Source organism: Misgurnus anguillicaudatus, chromosome 8, assembly GCF_027580225.2.
Source record: "Misgurnus anguillicaudatus chromosome 8, ASM2758022v2, whole genome shotgun sequence".
NCBI lineage: Eukaryota > Metazoa > Chordata > Actinopteri > Cypriniformes > Cobitidae > Misgurnus > Misgurnus anguillicaudatus.
The window spans coordinates 14,419,874-14,435,680 of NC_073344.2; the positions used below are offsets into that span (position 1 = coordinate 14,419,874).

The 15,807-nt window shown below is 36.4% G+C and overlaps 3 protein-coding genes across 6 annotated transcripts; 1 reads left to right on the top strand and 2 right to left on the bottom strand.

Annotated features, from left to right (window-relative positions):
* Positions 1-970: 970 nt before the first annotated feature.
* Positions 971-6,186, bottom strand: c8h1orf159 (chromosome 8 C1orf159 homolog). Of its 3 annotated transcripts, none has more exons than XM_055213400.2 (9): positions 5,522-6,186; positions 4,973-5,048; positions 4,727-4,808; positions 3,308-3,391; positions 3,087-3,128; positions 2,831-2,965; positions 2,714-2,739; positions 2,585-2,615; positions 971-2,471 (listed from the first exon to the last, which is right to left on the bottom strand). In XM_055213400.2, exons 2-9 carry the CDS (start codon positions 5,033-5,035, stop codon positions 2,368-2,370), a joined length of 567 nt encoding a protein of 188 aa, XP_055069375.1. In that variant the 5' UTR covers positions 5,036-5,048; positions 5,522-6,186; the 3' UTR covers positions 971-2,367. The 3 variants fall into 3 exon arrangements, with proteins under 3 accessions (XP_055069375.1, XP_055069376.1, XP_055069377.1); XM_055213401.2 differs by having other exon boundaries at positions 4,973-5,076; XM_055213402.2 differs by lacking the exon at positions 4,973-5,048.
* Positions 6,187-6,254: 68 nt separating this feature from the next.
* ccdc36 (coiled-coil domain containing 36) lies at positions 6,255-10,845 on the top strand. 2 transcript variants are annotated; one of them, XM_055213377.2, is made up of 8 exons: positions 6,255-6,759; positions 7,006-7,092; positions 7,170-7,332; positions 7,462-7,610; positions 7,741-7,789; positions 9,468-9,558; positions 9,662-9,759; positions 9,871-10,845. In XM_055213377.2, exons 2-8 carry the CDS (start codon positions 7,037-7,039, stop codon positions 10,825-10,827), a joined length of 1,563 nt encoding a protein of 520 aa, XP_055069352.2. In that variant the 5' UTR covers positions 6,255-6,759; positions 7,006-7,036; the 3' UTR covers positions 10,828-10,845. The 2 variants fall into 2 exon arrangements, with proteins under 2 accessions (XP_055069352.2, XP_073726461.1); XM_073870360.1 differs by having other exon boundaries at positions 6,255-7,092.
* A 136-nt stretch (positions 10,846-10,981) lies between these two features.
* kbtbd12 (kelch repeat and BTB (POZ) domain containing 12) lies at positions 10,982-14,712 on the bottom strand. The gene is made up of 6 exons (XM_055213374.2): positions 14,560-14,712; positions 13,047-14,195; positions 12,661-12,931; positions 12,246-12,396; positions 11,722-11,919; positions 10,982-11,563 (listed from the first exon to the last, which is right to left on the bottom strand). The coding sequence occupies exons 2-6, from the start codon at positions 14,126-14,128 to the stop codon at positions 11,394-11,396; spliced, it is 1,872 nt and encodes a 623-aa protein (XP_055069349.1). The 5' UTR covers positions 14,129-14,195; positions 14,560-14,712; the 3' UTR covers positions 10,982-11,393.
* Positions 14,713-15,807: the final 1,095 nt, after the last annotated feature.

Here is a 15,807-nt window from a genome sequence, read left to right on the forward strand (position 1 = left end):
ATTATTTAATAGTGAATAATGTTTGTTTGTTTTTACAAAGCACATTTAAAAAATTCTTTATATATATATATGTATGTGTGTGTGTGTGTGTGTGTGTGTGTGTAGTGCCAGCATTGGGTCAAAAGAGACTTTTGGGGGATTGTTTTAACACATTGTTGGGTCAAATATAAAAAAGTTTTGTTCCTTTTTGACCTAAACATAACCCAGCATTTTTTTTTGTGTATATCAATTATATTGATATCAATAAAAGACTTCAAAAAAACAGGTCACTGATAAGAAAACAAGCATTTTATTTTACACAAGCATAATAAAAACATTCAAAAAAGTAAGTCATAAATTCAAATCATTTACAGAGTCATAAAGTAATGATCACATTGTTTTATTCTCTGTTTCTTGAGGATAAGCAGAAATACATAAGGGTTGTTTGGATGTAATAAGTGCCATAATGTTAGCTTGGCTTTCAATTAGGAATGTATGTTTTTTATGTATATGTTATGTTATGTTGTATTCAAGACAATTCACAGAAATAATTTCCAGACAATGTGGGTTGCTGTGGCAAAATAAAGACTTGAACTTGAACTTAAATTAAGAAATGTGGTAATAAACGTCATGCATGACAAACAGCACACAACGGATTGTGCTAATCATTGAGTAGTACTTGTTTTATTCTGATCTAGCATTGCGTTATGAGGAAGTAGTTATATTTTTTAAGTTAATGTATTCTCACTGTTTACCAAAGGCAGCACTTTCAGGTAAGTTGTGGTTTCCTGACAATAAAAATAGTAAAGTTTATGTGAATTCTATGTGAAAATGACTATAACACAATAGGAATATTTTAGTAATTTTTTTTACAAACATCATTCTTTGCTTTTTCAACTGTCACCATTGAGTAATATTGTACCATGTTGATGTGATCCAAAATATTTGTGTGTGTGCTTTGTGAAATGGATACAAAATAAACATTGCTGAATTATCATAAATCAAAATGTATTTTATTTCCGTAAACACTGACATCATAAAATATTCATTTGTGATCAATACTCAACATCAAGAAATCAACATACAAAAAGTTCCAACATCTGATATCTAAACATAAGTTGTATACAAAACCTATGGACATGCTTTCCAGTCGCTGCACAACAGCCAATAAAAACAGCAATAGAAATAACTTGAATCTACTTGGTTATTTTTTAACAGACCTACCCCCTACACAAACAGTGGCATTTACATTTATTAAGTAAACATTACTTGCTTTATATTAAAACAGAATACAGAAGATTTTAAATGTTACAATAAAAAAAACATTCATATACTAAAATATGTAGAAAAGGTACAGAAAAATAAAAATAATTCAAAAAATGAGAAAAACCTAAAACGGAGAATCTTAAATATATATATGGCATTGTGAAGGCCACTACTTGCAATACATAATTAATACAAAATAAAAAAAAAAGAAAAAGAAAAATTGCGCTCTTCAACCCCTTCATATAAATACCAGTGCATTACTTTCTTTACCAAGCATTATCCTTTTCAACTAAAACAATATACATTTACCAGATCATATACAAGTTCTTCTATAATCATACAATCTAAAAACTTAAAAATATTCAAGATGTTCTTCATTCTTTAGCACGTTTAGTTAATGGCACTTTGTCTTTTAAAGTGGAAACAGAAAGTGGTCAAAACACTATAACACTACTATTTGGGACATTTCACAACAGTTTTGCTTATATTTTGCTCAAGCCACTTGACCTAGCACATTTTTAATTATTCATTATATATCTGGGAACATCTTTGGTGCATGCCAGAATCATAAATATTGAATATCGTATTGATATGCATACAACATAAATATAAAATATATTTTCCAGCAATTGATGTATGTGGCAAGTGCTAATGAGATTTGTGGAAAAGGTACAGAATCAAAATCATTAAAATGGATTTATCTCAGCTTAAAAAATACAAATAGGTGCAATGAGGTTTGGAGGAGTTGTGTGCAAACATCACAAATTGTGGAAGTCTCGTTTTGGATCTTAGGTACAATGTCACAAAATTTAATAGTACAATATCACATTAAAATAATGCTAATAAATATAAACATTACAAATTTTATCGAGGACACAAGTTACTCGATTGAAGTATGACACTCAAAAATACTCTAGTAGTGCAACCGTCTCTTAAAAATAAGAAAAACTAAATATACTGTATGAAAAATATATAAATAAATATTGGCAAGCCTACATCAGTAACATACCACTGGCTCATGTACGCAACTGAGATTTTTCACCAAAAATTTAATAAAAAAAAAAAAAAAACAGTGCTAAGGGACAGACTTCCAGGTTTTAAAATCTGGCTCATAAAGGCGGGTCACACATTGTATACCTTTGTTACTGCCCCTGTTGCCACAGTGGCACTCTTGGATGCTGATGTTGCTGAAGGCCTCTCCCTCCTGACATATCTCGGTTTGCGAACTGCAGAAAAAAATAATTTACATGCACTTCCTAACATATAAAATATACATTTTTAATGGATCCATATATAGCATTCAGATAATAAAAATATAGTAGATAGTAGTTTCACATACCTGAAGCGGTGGCTTCAGGAATCATGATAGCCTGTTAAAGAAAAACAAAAGGAAAAAACATTTCCTCATTAGTACTTCTGAAATGCATTTATTAACATTCAGAAAAAACAAAGAGATTTTAGATCTTACCGTCTCACTTGGTTGAAATATAAAAGCTGACAAATAAAAACATAGTAACATGCATCATAAAAAAATCATAAGAGACTGAAATAATAAAAAATAGAGCCAGTAAGCAAAATGTCTTACCCTTGTTGCGCCTGTAGAAGACACCAGGGAGGCGGTTTGATCGCTTAAGGTAAAAGAATGATGCAACAGAGAGAATGAGACCCAGGCTGATCAGCAGAGTTCCTAAAAGAACAGAGGCTGCCACGCCTGGACCACCTGCCATTGTACACATAATACACAAAAAATGAAGACTACTAGAGAAATCCAATATAGAAAATAGATTTGCTTTTAAAGCTGTTTTGTTTGTGGACTGCCCACACACTCACTTTTAACTTACCGATAAATGGTAATTCAGGTAATGGTGTTTGACTGATCCTTGCTATTGAGTATAAAATGTACAATGTTAAGGATTATTATTATGTATTATATACAGTAAATTATATAAATATTATTCAGTATTCTGAGCAAATGCACACAACATTTTTATCTATGTGAATGCACGTAACATTCTTTGTATGTCTATTTAAATATTTAATATGTCTATGGCACAGGACTTACTATTGTTAAGTGTTGAATTTCCCTGCTCTGGTGAGTCACATGACACACAAGAGTTTGTATTGTTTTCTTGAACATTAAGGAGACCTATAGAAGGATTCACAAAGAATCACACAATAAATGATCATTAGTGATTAACCGATATATCGTCCAATAATCGGTATCAGCCGATAAAAAGCACTTTTTACACTATCGGCCGATTGTTTAAAAACAGCCAATAGTCATGGCCGATATATCCTGTCAATCAAAATAGAACAAAAAATGCAATGAATTTGAGATTTGTGAATACAAAATGTAAAGAAGCATCATTGGTTTAATGTTCAATGTTAATGGTCATTATATGAAAGAATAACATTTAGAATATGTATTCTTCAGAATTTACTTAATGTAAATCACCTAACTATCGGTATCGGCAGATTTCATTCTGAACAATGAGCAGTTCGGTAGATGTGATTCTAAGTAATCAAATATCGGTATCAACACAAATTTTTTGAATTGATGAATCCCTTGTTTTGAGTATTTTTAAGGGAACATTCCACATAAACCACAAAAATTCTGAATACAATTAATGCATATCAAGTGGGGTCCAAAACACCATATTTAGGAAACAAGACAGTGATTAAAATAATTAGGGATGCAGTGATATTGAAATTTTGGCCGATACCGATAACTCTTTATATTTAGGGGCCGATAACCGATATATATATATATATATATATATATATATATATATATATATATATATATATATATATATATATATATATATATATATATATATATATATATATATATATATATATATATATATATATGCCGATAAATATTCATATTATTTTCACAATGAAAAACTCCCAGGCCGCTGACATCTTGTCTTTGCGCTAGACTAGCATACTCTTCTTAAGCCCGCAACACGTGTCATCTTCGTGCTATGTCACAGAAAGCACCAATCAAAACTCCACATGGTCAGCAATGAGCAAGTGAAGTGGTTCAACAAACCAAAATAATCCATCATTTATCGGCTTTTATTTATCGGCCTAATTTTGCTATCAGACCGATAATATAAAAAATAAGCAGTTATCGGCCGATAACGATATGTTGGCCTATATGTGGACAATATGTGCATCCCTAAAAATAATATAAGGTTGGACTTGGTGACTTACACCCAAATCGGAAAAAAAACATAAGATGAACAAATTTACTTTAATGACTCCAAACACTCTTTGTTAAATATCTAAACGAAAACACATCAAAACTTTACAGGAGATCATCTTCTTACAGTAAGAGAAAAAGACAAAAAGCACAGACTGCTCTGCCCTCTATAAATACGTGAACTTGCCTTGTAAACCCTGCGTTAGTTTGAGCCCCGCTCACCCCTACTATATAAATATTTTATAAATCGATGTTAAACACCAAACATACCAGGATCGCAGAGTGTACTATTTGCACAGGTTTCATTCATTTTCTTTATTCTTTCACAACAGTCATTGGAGTGCAGCAGAGTCTGAAACATAAAAATCCATACTGTATATACACATCAAGACTGAAATCATCCTTAATATATTTAACTGAACACACCTTAGTTATGGTAACTAATGTATTGTTGTTAAATACTCTCACATACTGAGTGTTAAGTGATTATTCCTTAAGAGAAAAGACAAGGGATACCTTGGTCTCTGGAATTGCTAACACAAATAGAGCAGCACTGAGGATGTAGTAGACTCTACTCATGATGAGATTACTCCTGTGGGTTAGACTGAGTCAATATCGATCTGCAACCCATAATGTTTGCCACAAATAGACGAATTACCATGTTGTGTTCAATTTAGCAATGTTTTAATAAACGTTTGTATAGGGCAACATCAAGAGTGAGCCACATGGAACATTGCTGCAAGGCTCCTTTTCATCTCATTGTGTACTTCTCTTGTACATGGCCTCTTCTTTTCAGCCCTATTTAATTTGTGAAACTCTATACTTTGGTAAGAAAATATAAACTAATGTATCACATTCTACCCCCAAGTACAACGTAATTTCGCAAACAAATAACCAACCCAACAGGTTCTTTACCAGTCTGGTCACTGGTAATCTGAGAATCTTGATAATGAACGTGTCGCCTGTTTTAAATGCTAACCCCATATAATATGCACTATAAAAGAGAAGCATGTGACATTGACGACATTATCCAGGTTTTAAATGACAATAAATAGGTGAACTTACCTATGAAACGCAAGTTGTGTCAGAAATCTGTTGACAACGAGAGTTTACTTCCTGATTAATAAACTGTGCACTGTCAAAATAAAGGTCTGTTACACAGCTTTGCATTATTGGATCAGTTTTGTCTTTATTAGAACATAAACACTCTTAATAAATAAAAATGTATACATATATATCAACTGTTAAAAATACCCAAATATACGCAATACTTTTGAAGGCAATTCCGTAAGTAGTCGATTTAATACAATTGGGGCACTAAAGTAGCCACTGACATTTTTCCCCTCAAAAACATATTTTTGTATTTTTAATTCTAAAATTTAAATAGAGTTATGTTATATGTTATAGAGAAGATGGATCATATTAGAAACTGAGTTACTTTACACTTCCAAAGCACACATACTTTTATTATGAAGACAAGCGTATCTTTGGTTGCTAGGATACTATTTATTGAGCGAGCAACATTAGCACAAGACGACTCCATTTACAGTGAACAACAGCTGACCTAATAATAGTAGAATAGTTTCAAACTCCTCACTGGTTTAATGATAAGCCACACAATACAACTGGAGCCACACAATCTCTAAATAAATTGTATTCTTGGGTATGCAACGTGCACAGAGTTTTGAGTTTTACAACCAGCCAGAATCACGTGTGAATGAGAAAAGCACATCATACAGAGAAATCATCTAACTGAAATCACCACAAACATTAATTTCCACAAACAATAATTTTATAAGTATATACAATGCCATTATTTAATTTACTCAGCTACATTCCAAATTATTTTTTGTATTTCTTTGAACGAATTAATTATTGTAAAAGCATATAATTAAAATGTTACACAAAAGAAGCCTAGTTCAATTAAAGGCATATGATTTTTTTCTTGTCGGTTCAGAACATATATTAATAAACATTATATTAAAAACAGTGAAATTTATAAAAAAAATTAACTTTAGAAAAAAACAGGGCTCTCGAATTTCTTTTAAGCATTGAAAGAGTGCCACCTAGCGATTTAATTTATTAGTGTGTATTGATCCGGTGTCTGGATGATGACAAAATACGAAGTAAATATAGCTGGAATCTGGAACGGTTTGAATTCTTTAGCCCGGGAAAAATGCTGCGGGCCGTTAAGGAGGTCACGCGCAGAAATACAGTAGTCTTCACGGTCATTATAAGCGAGCTGGTTACAATCATTTCTGTCGCCACTAACGTTATAAAATATGACCATACATAACTTTCAGGTAAGTTTTTGATGAGCTCAAAAGGTGTAACGCGCTGTTATGTTTTCTCACCACTTTGTCATAAAAATACAGTTTTGCCTCGTGTGTCCAGTAACGTTAAATTGATTCCTGACGTTCGTTAGATGAATGACAGAATTATAGAATTTCTAAACGTGTTTAAAAGAAACACACCATTTAGCCGTCTCTTTAGTGAATTATTGGTTTCTTTTCTTGTGTAGTATGAAGTGTTTTGGTCTGTTTTCCTAGTGCAAATTATTGTGACTGTGAAGCCTTAAAAATGAAACCCAACGTTTGGAATATTAACGAGGTCTTGAATATCCCTTCATCTTCTGGGTATGTTTTATGCCTCTTGCGTACTAAATTGTCATATTCAGCATTAACAAACATTTAATTCAGATTTTTTTTTATAGAGGAACAAAAACGGGTAAAGGGCCTGGAAACAATGACTTCTCCAGACAAACTGATTCCCAGTTTCTGCTGGGCTCTCAATTCTGGCCTGAAAATTCACAGAGCTTTTCTCAGGATATGACTGGCCAAATTGGAGGCTCTCAGAAAAGCACACAATCACAGGAGGTAAATATCTTTCATGCCAAAACGATTCAAATGCATTGATAAATATTATATTTTATATACATATATGTTGTTGCATGATTTTGATCCCCACTCTCCAGAAATTAAATTCAAATGTTTGTTTTTTTGCAGATGAAGAAAATGCCGGTGTCAGCCAGTTATAGTTCCAAGCCATTTTTGTTTGGTGATGGCAAAATCCCAAATTTCACTGGTAATAAAGCTGTTGGCATGTTGGACAGATTTGAAGAGGAGAAGAGAAACGCCAAAGAAAAATATGAAAGGTATTCAGTCCATTCACCCTGAAACCTTGGAACCGTAATAAAAATGTTTTTCAACTATTTAAATACCTTACTGAAATGATTGACACAGTAGCTTTGGATATGGCCTGATATTTTGCTTTTTTCCATTCAGAGAAAATCTCACTCATAGAATTCTACAATTGCAGGAGTCTCTGGAAAGTGTAAGTACTACACATGCATGCGAAACACTGGCCTCGTACACACTGCATATAAATTTGGGTGTCACTTCACTTTTTAAAGCTCCCATAACACACGCTGTTTGTGCATATCTGATGTTAATCTTGAGTACCTATTAACATCAGTATTTAATCCTTTATATCTCCGAAGAGTCTTAAGTTAGATCAGATTTATAAAAGACAGATCAGCTCTAGCGATTCTTTCAGATAACACACAGAAACATTCGGAAGGAGGAGTCACGAGCTGTGAGAGGAGCGAGTCATGAGCCAAGCAAACACTGGATAACTTATGATTCACTACATGTGCGTGCCGTTTACATTATATGCACTTACGCGCCGATTTCAAACATAACACAGAAGTCTTTCTAACCGCATGCAACTCATGACCCGGTTGGTACTTTTCAACGAAATCCAGTTAAACAAACATACGCAAAACTACCCCGTATAAAGAAACTATGTCCATTGTTTCCATAAGGCTGGCTTATTTCTCCCTACAACCAAAAACACACTTCTTCTTTTGTATGATTGTTGATATAAAACAAAGCTGTCGCGTGAAGTGACTTCTAGCATCCTCGGTTCTCACTCTTCTGCTTATTGACATGTGGGCGTCTTTTTCCCGGGGATGTGCCCATAAAAAATAATAATACGTAACGTCTACCCATGATACGTAAGATGTACCTGTGTTCGAAAAAAACTTTTTGAAACTTGTACGAACCCTGGCAAAGTGCATTCGGCACAGAAATACTCTGTAACACGTCCAACTGCTTTTTGACACTTTTGCTATGTTTAGCATGAGGAATCCAACTGTTATACTGTGTAAAAAAGTCAGAATGCATGAAATACCATTGACCCCCCCCATGCTTAATCCTGGTCTGTACACACACAGTTCAGTCATTTCCGGGACTGACAACCGCATTCTATAACTGAATTAAGTCCTGCAAAATGCAGATAGTGACAACTGCATTTACAGAAATTCATAACCAAACTGAACAACTAGTTGTTGATGAAGTATTTTATTGCATAATAGACATGACAGGTCTCTCTTCTGAAAAAATAAATGTCTAGAAGGGAAAATGTCTTCTGTATGTGCGTTGCAGAAAATGACAGAGGCATAAACATTTTGCATAGAGTTGCCAGATCTTGCACGAAAAAAATAAACTGAATAAATCCAAATGGTTTACCTCAATATCGAAATATTGGGACCGACACCTTTACACTTTAATAACACCACTAACTTCACTTCATGAGCCAAAAGCCATAAATGTTTAAGCGTCACAACAGTATATAAGTACAAAAATGATGAGGACCTGGCAACACTAAAAGACAGCGTTTTGTGGAGCAGCCTCATAAATGCATACAACACACAACGCCAAGACGGAGGTTTATTGCAAAACATAACGCTTTAATATTATTTTGGTCAAAGCTGTGATTGATAAGCACGCGAGACAGTAGAACGTTGCTATGGTTATCTCTGTCAATCATTGTACATCGTACAGACATGGAAAGAGATATTTAGGGTATTCACTCTCGCATTTAAATGTGGTTGTCACTCCCGAAAGTTTGCAGTGTAGACGAGGCCACTGTTACTTTGCAAAACAGTGAAAGTTCTGTGGGTTTCAATACTACCGTTATACTATTAAGAAACTAACTTTGACACCTTTAGATCAGAGAGACGTTGTTAAATCGCATCGAGGGAAGTAATGACAAAACCAGAGAAGTACTAGTGGAGAAAATGGATAATTTTTCCAAAACAAGTAAGTTTCTGCTTAGTTTCTTTTAACTGTTTGCTGATGGTAAAATGTTAATGACCACAGACCACAGTGCTACCATTAATACTATGCATACTGTCTATTGCAGTTGAGGATTATTTAAACAGTGTAAGAGAGGGTATAACATGTCATTTTGAGACTCTGCAGAGCCAAACACAAAATGGGATAGAGGATAGGGAAGCCAAGGTAAGGGCATAAGCATCTTCTAGACAATCAAACTATTTATTCATGTTTTTTATATAGAGGCATACACCGTTTACCAGCAAAGTAGTGTTAATTCATTTTCTATCAAATTAGATCAGTCTGGCTGCAAAAGATTTAAACTCAAACTTCCTTAACCTGCAACGGGATCTGGACCATCTGAAAGCAGAGCAGAGCAAGGAACAGGGAATGCTAGGAAAGATTCTGTCTCAGCTTGGCACTTTGACTGCTATTCACAGTCCGACAGCAGGACGTGGCTCTGTCAGAATGATTGATAGTGAAGTACAGACATCTCCTGGACTATTAGAGAAGTTCATGTCAGCTGAAAAACATGAGAGCAGGATGCTGTGTCCATTTAAAACACCTAAAGCACAAAACAGGAATACACATGTCCTGCCTGTGCGAGGACAGCAGCAGCTCAAGCAAACAGAAGTCAGGTCAGAGTATTCCATAACAAGCCCACCTGCTAATCCTTCATTCATTACACCAATTGAGGACCCTAACAAGGAGTATTTAGATAGACCCCTTGTGGATTTTAAACCAGAAAAGCCTTTGCATGCAGGTGAAAATCGGCAGAAACTTTCCTGTGATGCTTTGCCACCACCAAAGGTCCTCAGAAGACGCCAGAAGGCCCTGAATTTCAGAGGTAAAAAAAGAGCATTGGTTCTTCCACAAAGACAGTCGGTGAGACAAAAAGAGGCTCTACAGCTCTCCAACAACAGCCAGCAGAATGATGACCTTAGAGGTTTACAAAAAGACACAGCACCTCTGTCTTCTGTTTGTGACAGCTGGTTGATGACCAACAAGTCTGTTGCAGAGAATCACCTCAAATCTGGAAAACTGCAAACCACTGTAGCTCCAGTCAGTATGTGTGCAGCTGAACAACCACTAAACCCCTTCAGTATGTGGTCACAGGACACAAACAACTCCCAAATGATTGTGGAGTACAAGATGACCAAGTGGGAAAAAGTGGTGCCTGAACCAGAAGTCAGTGTCATAACAGGAGAAGGAGGCCTTTGGCAGCTCTTCGACTTTAATAATGACTCAGAATAAAATGCGAAACTATTAATACGTTCAGTCTTGCATGTGTGAGCTTAGTAAGCGTTATTGCTTGTATGGTTTCTAACACCTATGTTGTGTGTACTTTTATGTTATGGTTTAGAGAATAATATTTTAGACAACCTCAGTGCAACATCAAAAAAGAAAACACATTTTAAAAATATATTAAAGTTAGAACGTGGCACAAGTTTTGGAAATTTTTACGCAATTGTTAAGTAACATTGTTTAATACTGCTAAAAGATACATATATTGTTTACCTCCATGCAATACATAGTTTTTTTGCTAATAAAAATAATATTTTAGCATCGACCATGCATCATTTGATATGCATTCCACACATTGTATTCTTCAGCAAGTGGTAAAATTAATTGAAAATAAAACATTAAAATCTGCATAATCATTTTAAATAGTTAGCAAATTCTTAATTATTTTTGAAAGTGCTCGTCTATTCCTATCTTGTTGTCCTTCTGTCTAGTCTTCTGGCATTTGCTATTTTGTCTTATACAGCAGATCACATATAAAGTTTTCATTTTTATGAGAAATCACCATCAGAGAAATGTCATTCATCTACCAAGTCAGCAGGAGGGGGAATGAGTCCACGAGGATTCATATTTGCCACCAAACATACATCGTAACAGTCGTGCATCAGTGCCTGCTTTGCCACTACAGTCCATACATTTTCCCAAGGGTCCAACTGCAGGATGTCTTTAGTGATGATATCATGACGATCTTGAAAAAAGAGTGAAATACTGTATAATTTGAATCATCACAGCGTTGGTAATTTTTTCCTGCTCTAATAACCAGATTATGTTTGTTAGGTTTAATTTACAATTAATGAAACTACTACTTTTGAGATTTTGATGACTAATATAACAGTATCTATTTACCTGCTCCTTTGTAGTATCCACAGACATAAAGCTTCCCGTCAACCACACCGGCATTTGAAGCATTGCTGCGTAGTGATAGGAGAGAGTATGGTAAAGGAGGACCATCTCTCCAGAAATCTCCATCAGGGTTGTAGATCTCCACTACATTAAGACAGTGACGTGACTGGCCACGATCCACACCTTCGCACCCGATACCACCTGTAGGAGTTGAATGTAAGACAAAATTCTTTATAGCACAGCAAAAACTTGGTATTTATTGCATGCGCCTTTAGGTTTTAGGATTAACCATTTAGTGTAAACAATATGCACAAGAAGGTTTGAAGTGTTATAGAGTAATTACAAAGGCTATAATGGTTAGTGAGCTACTGTAATTATAACTACTATGAAATTCTTACATACAACATTGTGGTGAACACAACAGTATTAAGTAAGCACAGGGTTGCTTTTCAAAAACACAAAAAACATGTTTTTTTATATAAATAAAGAAAAACAGGAATCACTGTCAATCCTTTTGAAAATCTCACCCAGTACATAGATTTCTCCATTGAGTGCAACCGCACTGCAACGGTATTTTGAATATTTCATTGGGCCGAGTTCACTCCACTTGTTTGTTTCTGGGTCATATTCAAGCAGCCGGTTACTCATACGGTCGGGCTCGTCATCTGTCCGGTATGACTGTCGTTCGTGAGACATGGCAGAACAGGTGCAGTAAAGGGAAAGAGAGAAGGGAGAATGCAATAAACTGGCTTAGTCACTGTGATCCTTTTTAAAGCGGTTTGTTTGTTTGTGTCATACATCTTTATAGCACATGAAAACTGAACTTGTGCTGTCAGTACTGCACACAAGTTTAATATCAATACCTTACAAATTGTAGTGATCTCAAAGACTTCAGACAGATTGTATTGTGAACATAATCAATTTGCACTTTATGTAATTTACCTGTGGGGTTCGCCCCCCGAGCACATACAGGCGGCCCTTCATCCGAACTACACTGTGATAGGCAAGGGGCATGGGCAGAGGGGCAGCACTACGCCAAGGCCCACCATTTAAAGACCAGCGTTCAACACTATTGGTGATGAGATACTGATTCTTCAGCTTCATCTGACCACCAATCAGATACAGGTTCTCTCCCAGAGAGCTCAGGGCATAAGAGTCCCGATATTCTGCTGAACTCAAGTGTTTCCAGCTACCTTGGGCTTCCTTGTTGTACCTAAAAAAGTCAAGGCAAACATTTGCTAAAAACAAACAAACTATCTGCGTCGATACTATAAACGGTTTAAAAACATTTGGGGTATTACTGTAATTTTCTCCTGCAGAAGCCTCACATGAAAATCTCGACGTTTCTTTCTTTCTGTCTTGACATCTTTCTTGCTCCTAGCTCTCCAGACACAATAATCAGATTCTTCTCGGTCACCACCCCGGCAAAGACGTATCCGAGTGCATCATTGTATCGTGGTGAGGTAATGAAAAGTGTTCGCCCGGTATTGGGAGCGTAACAGAAGCTGCGCTCTGTGTAACTTCCGTAACGCGAACGTATCCCTCCGCCATCATTACCAATGCAGAGCAAGAGATCTGTGGTCTCCATGCCATAGCGCAGTTTCAGTCGGCGGGGTGGAGCATCTGCATCCATGCTTGCCGTTTCAATAGCCTGTTTCATTATTTCAAGACATTCGGCATCGGCCAGCAGTGTCGTGTTTCGTTTCAAAGTCCCTTTTAAGTAATCTTCACCGACCAGGGGAAGACGTACTTTCCTTAAGAGTTCTGGAAGGTGTCTGGCACGGTTCTCCACTTCTGACCCTACGCCGCCAGTGCAGTGCTTCACCCAGCGCATCACCACATCCAAAATGCTCTCTTCCCGTGAAACGTTAAGGTCGTCTGAGCCGATTAGCGCCCCTAGCTGGTGTGCCTCCAACTCCAGCACCTCCTCACCGAGGCACACTTCCGTAAAGTGTTGCCGCAGGTAGCGTTGAGCTTGATCCGCCAGATCCTCTGCCCCCAGGTCCCGGGCGTAGTAATAGATGCCCAGGCAGTTGGATGTATCCATGTTGTCAATCATGTAGATCTGACAACGGCTGAACACGTCATCCATCTGTAAGAGAAACGCAGCAACAGAGATCCCCTGCACGTTGGCTGCAGTGAGTGGGAGATTGGAGCTGTACATGTACTCCAACAGAAGGGCCAAGCTTTGTGCTGGCATGTCTCTTAATACTACCTGACGACTGGTACTTTCACGCAGGCCGCAGGTAAACATTACACGGAAGTAGGGGCTGAATGCAGAGAGCACTGCGCGGTGACATGGGAAGCTGACACCTTCAGCTATTAGCACAACATCTGTCAACAGCTCAGTCTCCCGCATGCGGTTTAGCTGTTCCAACAGCGTCAAACCATGCTTGGCTCTGAGATCCATTTTAGATCCTTGTGTTTTTCACTGTGTTTAAGGTTTTATGCTTCGCCTGAACACATCCTGGATTGATCTGAAGAGATAAACATTTATATTAGCTAATGCAAGTTTATAGCAACATGATGGATTAAAAATTACTTCAATTGGTAACACTTAAAAAAAAATTTTTTTTTCAACTTATATGCTTAAGTAAAAAAAACTTTTTACAGTGTAGTGCATAGATTGTGACCCAATATTGGGTCCTAATAAAAGTTTGATCCTTATTAAAAATCACTTGCACCAATAATTTTTATTTTGGTCTTAGAGACTTTGCTTAAATGTGTCAGTGCTCTTTTTAGTGACAAACTGTTGACGTCATATCAGTCGCAGTGTTGGCAACAACAAGCAAACATGCAAGTCTAATTCTACATATTATCACATGCATCAGTGAATCGTACCAGATCGCTGGCTTCCTATGGTTTCTGGCCTGAGGCGACAATTTGTCCATTACCCACGCTCGACCCAAACACACTGCTCTGCTTCTAACAGTAAACACAAAAAGAGGGAGGGAGCTCTGTGTACTCAACCTTTCATGACCACTGAGCAACAGAGCTAATTATAGACCAGAATTTGTCAAACTGCCGAAGGGGGGATACTTGAACTATGAAACAAATATTCTTGTGCCTAGGAAATGTAACACACTTAATATTTAAGCCCATGTAGAAATTCATCTTTGATATATTGAACAGACTTGTGACTATCTTACAGTACTTTTATTTGGGTATTTCTGGATTTCTAGAATGTGGGGGAAAGACCCTCAGTATACTGAAGCGTTGAGGTCAAATTTCACCCCATGGTTTTCTTAAAGTGACTACACGATGTGTGAGCATTTGTTCCTTAATGCTGTTTTGACCATTACTTTTGGGGCAAATATTACTTTGGATGAATATGGTTTAATGTTATAATAAGTAAAAATGCAGTTTCCATTTGAATGTTTAATAATGTTTATTTTGGAAGTGAGTATTGTGCTTATAGACACAATCTGCTTTCCATACTAAGCAGTTTAAAATGCAATGTAATTCAGTAAATTTTCTTATTGTTATTTTGCAAATACAATATTTGCTTGTGCAACACCACAAGGTGCAATGCAACTTTAAATCCCCGCTTGGGATTTGCCAACAACGGATATCTAATACAGGAGCTGGCATATTTAGATCAGAGTAGAATGATATGACTTTCGTAAGTAACAGCATGTGAAAAATGGTCAGAAAATGGTTTCTAGCTCTAGCTGTCACTGGGGCAGTACACTTGTACCTTTGAGGTACTACTATGCACTCTTTGGTACCAATATGTACTTCTGAAGTACTAATATTGTACTGTATGAATTTTTAGGTGCAAAGGTGTCCTTTTTAAAGGGTACCGTCCCATTGACAGCTAGGGACTGTATTTTTTAAATAAATGGAGGTTGATAAGGGTAAATGCATCTGCCAAATGCATGAATGTTTTGTAAAATGTAGAAGCCTTAGACACTCTTGGGGGAACGCGCCCACATTTTGGGAATTTAGCTTATTCACCATATCCCCCAGAGTTAGATAAGTCCATACATACCTCTCTCATCTCTGTGCGTGCTGTAACTCTGTCTGACGCAACCCCACTAGCTTATCTTAGCACAAAGACTGGAAGTAAATGGCTCCAGCTGGCATGCT